Below are 5,895 nucleotides of genomic sequence, written 5' to 3' on the forward strand. Positions count from 1 at the left end.
GCTGTGGAAATTACTAAACAAACGCACGCTGATCGAACTGTCAAATGTGACGTCAACTCAGGCCGTGGTCTACTACGCTTCTGCACCGAATTGAAACCAAAACAAACCATACCCAAGTCGTGGTCTACAGCTTTCTTCAACGAACAAATGCATGCTTGATATTTCGAAAAATAATTAAAATATTAAGAAGCTAAGCAAAGCTTATAGCTTAACATCTTATTGCTTTCGGGGCAAATAGGAATTTTTCAAAACTGCAAATATCCCCAACAGATAATATTTGCTAAGCAAAGCACCAATTGGCGCAACCGGGAAAATGGTAGACCACAGCCTTTTAGGTAGGGTTGAGCGTTCCGACTCGAACCTAACAGTTCCTGCTGCTGGACTCATTCTGTTTGAAGACTTCGAAACAAAACGATGGTTTGATACTTTTATCATATAGTATTCTTTTAAACATTAATTTTAAATTGTAGTAAACATTCTGCTTGGATGAAAAATTGCGATGACCGGAAAATTTTTCTTCACTTAGTAGTCAGTTCCTTAAATCCGTTTCAACTAAATGATCCGGACTATACACAATGTAATTATTACCGAACCGCGAAAGGGACTCATCGATTTTACTTTCATCGAAGCACGTGTTCGACGTGCTTTCGCAAATGAGAATCACGTTTTGGACAAAATAAATGCATATCTTTTCTTATAGCTTTTTTAAAATTACAAAATGCTACCGTTTTATCCCATAGTAAAAAATCAAAATCCATTCTGAAAATAATGAATTATAAAAAAAAACTACAGCAAAACAACAACAATTCATTTTTTTTTAAAATAAATTTTATGTTCTCATGGTTACAGTTTACTGTTGCTATTAAGCGCATCCTTCACTAATTGGGTTGCATATTTTGCCGTCCCCGGTGCGGTCGTTACTCCGTATCCACCGTGTCCGTAATTATGCACGACGCGCAGATTACCCTTGGCGGTTGGGAGTAGTTCTAATTCAACTCGAACAGGATCGCGGTGCGGTCGTAGTCCAACCGATTCACGGATAACCTGCGATCCTCGCAAGCTCGGCAGTAAAGCTTCACAGCGCTCCCGGATCGCAGAAGAATCGTGCCGGGAGACATCCGTGTTGTAGCTATCGTAGTTACGACAGCCACCGAGCGATACGCCTTCGAAGCCCGGTATGATGTACGTATCGAAATCGGCGTAGAAAAATGTCTTCACCCATGAAGCGCGCACCTTGATGATCTGCCCCCGAATGGGCACCAGTTTTTGATCGTTGCACAACCGTTTCGCTTCCAGTCCGGTACAGTTCACGACTACGTCGAACCTTCCCTGCAGCTCCCGAAGGCTCTCCAACCTCTGGGTAACAATTTGTCCGCCGTTTTCGAGAAACCTGTGCAACAGAAACAAACGAAACAATTAATAATTGTTCGCACAGCTTTTCTGGAACCATTTCCTTGACCTCGTTTCGATGAAAGAACTATGCCGCTTTGACCTACCTATCGGCAGCCCATGGCTGGAAACGGCGACACTCGGTGAGAATCGTGGTGAAAAATGAGCCATACTTCCACTCGCCGGGGCAGAGGCCCAGCTCCTGCTCGGTGGCCGCACGGTACAGCGGCACAACCTTTTCGATGTAGTAATTCTATGGGCAAAACATTAACAATTAATTTCCAACTCTTCCGGTTTCCCCGTCTTCCGGCGGAGGGGGTTCAACCCCTTACCCACCCGAACGATGGCCGGATCGCGGCTGGAGAAAATGTACCCCGACAGCTGGCACACTCCGGCCCGGGCGGAATGTTCTGTCTTGCGAAGTTCGTCCCAGTAGCTGTAGGCGTCTGAAATCCATTTTCTACCGGCCGTGAATATCCGGGACGGAAAGTTAAGAACGGTGTCGATTAGGACGAACGTCTCGTGGTAGGCAGGAAATGACAGAATGGGTTACCGCAGGCAATAATGTAGACCGCATAAACTCAGGAAAGCAACAAATGAGGCGTTGGTGGCAAGTATGAGTGGGATAGATCGATAGATTCTAACCCTAACATCTTTTGTAGGCAAATTGCAGAGAAAATTCTATTGTTTTAACTAGCAATGATGCAAAGATGTTAAGTCGGAATTATACGTATCATATATTTTAAAAATTAAACCCACCCTAGAACAGTGCAAAAACAATTGGTGTGAATTTTCCAGCATGATTCGTGCATTCCACATCCAATCAAGATTTTGCCACTTCTGTATCATGCAAGAAAACCAACCTTTTCCCTACTAACTATTGCGGATTTTAGGCCACACTGCATAAGTTATAAGACCCGGAGCAGTTGCCTCGATCGATTGCACCACAAGAAAGCAACCGCAGACTAGCATCCGTGGCCTTTGTTATGAGTAAATATTTATGCGAGCCAAATGTTCCTTACCCTGCATGCACTTGGCTCGCGGGTCGCACAAAGCGGATTTCCATGGGCTTCCCATACCACTAGGTCAAAGCACTTCTTCGGGTCCTTGTGCCCTGCGATGGCAATAGATTTTACGGCGCGTGCAGTGGTAGTGTGGTGGCGTGACTAGCGGACATTATGAACACCGAACGGTTATGCTACCATACGCCAGCCGGTCCTGATGGAAACTGTTATGCTTCCGGGTATGTTCGTAATTGGAGCTCAAGACGGGTTGCCATGTCCCTGGGTCGGTAAAACGTACGACAGTTTCCAGGGGCTGGATTAATTGGGCCAGCAGTTAATTGAATGTTGACTAGTTCCGTGAAGGTGAAGGTAGTGATTTGAGGAGTTATTGCAACGGTTGTGTAAATGATGAACAACGGAAAAATCTAGAATTTTTTTTGCATCTGAAAAAGTGTTACCAAAACGTATCCTCTATTCCGGCTTAATGCTTTAAAAATCTATAAAGCTTCTTTTTTACACCTTTGTCATACAGCACCAGGCGCCTCCATTTCCAATGTATGTTGTGTTACCAAAACGTATCCTCTATTCCGGCTTAAAGCTTTAAAAATCTATAAAGGTTCTTTTTTACACCTTTGTCATACAGCACCAGGCGCCTCCATTTCCAATGTATGTTGCAGATTTTAAAAACAAAAAGGGCGACGTAAAAGGGAAGGCGAAATGCACACCATCATCCGCACTCCAGCCACGCAGGCAGAGAAAGGGGTTAGGGCAGGTAACTATTATTGAGTTTCGACCGCATCGCGTCGATATTGGAGCATTCATCTCGTTCCTTCCATATCCCATTAGGAAGCGAACCCGTCACCTAGCTTTACGCCACCTAAATGGGGCCGTACGATGGCTTCACCTCATTGAGTGCGACAGCCATGTTTGCTGGAGGATGGACCAATCAATGACGAAGTGGGTTCGCGGGGCAAACAGCGTTCTTGTGGTGGCTGCCATTGTTGGTTTCACCGTGCCGAAGCACATTTTTTATCGCTTGTTTTGTGGTGCACGTGCTTAAAATCAGGGCCAAGCAGAGTAGCAAAGGATGAGTAGTAACCGCAGTGAAGAGGAAAGAGAAAGTGAAAAACTATGGATAAACACATTACTGCTAAACCCGACCGATGGAAAATCCATTGTTTAATGGAGCAGACGAGCGCTTCATCTTTTCTGGGAAATTATTACAGGAAAATAGGGAACGTGGATGGAATGATGATGTTTTAAATCAAATGAATGCTGAAACAATTTGAAGGTTACCGAATGCTGCATTTACGTTTTATTCTTCCATTCAAAGTCAATCTAAGTATGCCACTTATTTATTTGAATCTTTCTTCAATTTGTTAGATGGGTTTGTTAAACCTTTATATGTTTTGAAAATGTTATTCTAGCAAGTGTATTTCACGAATATTATAAACAACACGAAGACATAGCCAATTCGAATTTGTAAATTTAAAGCGTTCCCCATTCTTTCCACGTATGTCAACGCATCGGCTACTTTAGGTTATCGTGTGTTTATGGTGTGTCAATATGGTCCCCTCCCAACCCCATCAAGGAAAAGATGTGCGGAAGCAACATACCTTCCCGCTCCATACGCACGCACCGTTTGGTTCTAAAAATAGTCATGCTGAGAAGCAACGGCTATCATAAACAATCCGAGGAGCATGTGAGAAGAAAACTCAAAACAAAATGACCACCGCGTTTCTCTGTCGTCTAACGTTTACTAATTTCTCTTTCTCTCTCTCTCCCTCGCTCTGTAACACTCTCTTTTTAATGTTCTTCTTTCTGTCCATCTCTTTTCCCTCGTACCGAGGCATACAATTACATAATGAAAGTCGAGAAGGAAGAGGCGACCGTATTCGTGATCAGATGATGCAGTACCAACATCGGAAAAAAGCCGGCGACCCACAGGCCAGTTGGCAACAAAATCCTATCGATCCGTGCGCCCATTCCAAGCGTGGTTGGTGACCCCTTGGCGTAACACCACCATCAACCGTAAAACCCCGACCCCGGACCACCGGGTGCCAAACTATCCGACAGGTGTCTAATGGAGCGAATCACTGCACACGTAAGGCACACAGCACAGCGCCCCTGTCCCAATGTGTTGGACCTTCTTCCGCGTTAAAGTATGCGGGGTACACGCTGGCCAATGAGCCGTGATGACGGTAGAATTGGAAAGTTACTAAAACCATCGCATTGAAGTTACAAAACTTATTTTGCAAACTTAAAATATTAAAATAAATTCGTAAAGAAATAAACAAAGAAAATTTTTAAACTCCCAGAAAAGAAAGATATAGAAAGAAAAGATCAAAAGATACTAAAAGGCACCTGAGCAACTTTTAGAATAATATTTAGAAATAACTTGAAAGGCAAAAAAGGTAATAATTTTTGCCAATCAAATAGATTCAAATAGAACTCTTTTCAATCCACCCACATATTCAGTCCAATCGTGTGTTATGTTTTTACTATCCAGTGTCACAAGTGCGCTGGACTTTTACAAAATGTTTTCCACGTCCCATCTTCACCCGTCGCACCAGATGCTGGCAAGCTCTCTTCAATCGAATTGTCCCTTTCTGAATCCCGAATGGATGTCGGGTGGTTATTAAAATTTGGCATGGACGACAGTGACCGACCGGGAATCCGTTGCTAACGGATAAAATCACACACACACAACCCAGCGTATCACGTCCACTTCTCCCATACGTTAATGGGTTTCTTCGGACGATGGGGAAATTAAATTGCTCCTCACGTGGCCACCCGCGGGGCACTTTGACGTTGACGAGAATGAAAAATGATAACTAGGACTGTTTGTCGTCCCTGTGGAGTAAGTGTAATAACTGAGCAGTTTTAAAGAATCGTATTCGTTACCATACAAAATCAAAGCAGACGTATGCACAAAATTTCTATTTTTCAACACCTATAAAACTCTGTTAAAAGAAGCGTTCTTTTGCCAGTGACAAATGTGACCCAATGGTTTTTTTTTTCGCTAGTAAGTGTGAAAACCGCCTCTCTTCCCTGTTCCGAAAAACTCCACCTCTGGCGCGGTCGCCCTTTTACCTGGTGATTTCCTCAGTCGGGCCGGAAAAACTGGAGCTCGGCCGAAACAGGCCGGCAGCTACGTCGCTGCAAGTATCCTGCTCGAATCGATCGGCCAACACGGTGACATTGGCGTTCCGCAGCTCGCGCTGTAGCTCCAGGGCGGTCGTTAAACCGACGACCCCAGCTCCCACCACGCACACCTTCATTGTCCGGTCGGGAGAGGTGATTTTACTTTTCCTTGCGCTTTCTTCCCTCCTCCCTTACGTTGACGATGGTGGAAGAAAAACCGGTGGATCCACCTGTGAAAAATAAAACATCGGCATTGGTCTGGTTCTTGTACTCGGTTGGCTGCCTTCGCACGCCGTGCCGAGGTTGAAACAGTTTTAGTGCACCGTTGACTTAGATCTCTATCGTGATGGCATGTTTA

The 5,895-nt window shown here is 44.4% G+C and overlaps 1 protein-coding gene across 1 annotated transcript; it reads right to left on the reverse strand.

The window, feature by feature from the left end:
* Positions 1 to 843: 843 nt before the first annotated feature.
* LOC131281707 (D-aspartate oxidase) lies at positions 844 to 5,674 on the reverse strand. Its single transcript, XM_058311054.1, has 4 exons — positions 5,487 to 5,674; positions 1,726 to 1,849; positions 1,497 to 1,642; positions 844 to 1,390 (listed from the first exon to the last, which is right to left on the reverse strand). Exons 1-4 carry the CDS (start codon positions 5,672 to 5,674, stop codon positions 844 to 846), a joined length of 1,005 nt encoding a protein of 334 aa, XP_058167037.1.
* Positions 5,675 to 5,895: the final 221 nt, after the last annotated feature.

Source organism: Anopheles ziemanni, chromosome 2 (genome assembly GCF_943734765.1).
Source record: "Anopheles ziemanni chromosome 2, idAnoZiCoDA_A2_x.2, whole genome shotgun sequence".
NCBI lineage: Eukaryota > Metazoa > Arthropoda > Insecta > Diptera > Culicidae > Anopheles > Anopheles ziemanni.

Bases quoted from the DNA above. Each gene is read 5' to 3' on its own strand.
- LOC131281707 (XM_058311054.1), bottom strand. From the start codon at position 5,674: ATGAAGGTGTGCGTGGTGGGAGCTGGGGTCGTCGGTTTAACGACCGCC. The intron at 1,850-5,486 runs GTAAAAGGGCGA...CACGGCCGGTAG, and splicing joins CCGACTGAGGAAATCACCAG to AAAATGGATTTCAGACGCCT. The intron at 1,391-1,496 runs GTAGGTCAAAGC...TCTGTTGCACAG, and splicing joins CAGCCATGGGCTGCCGATAG to GTTTCTCGAAAACGGCGGAC.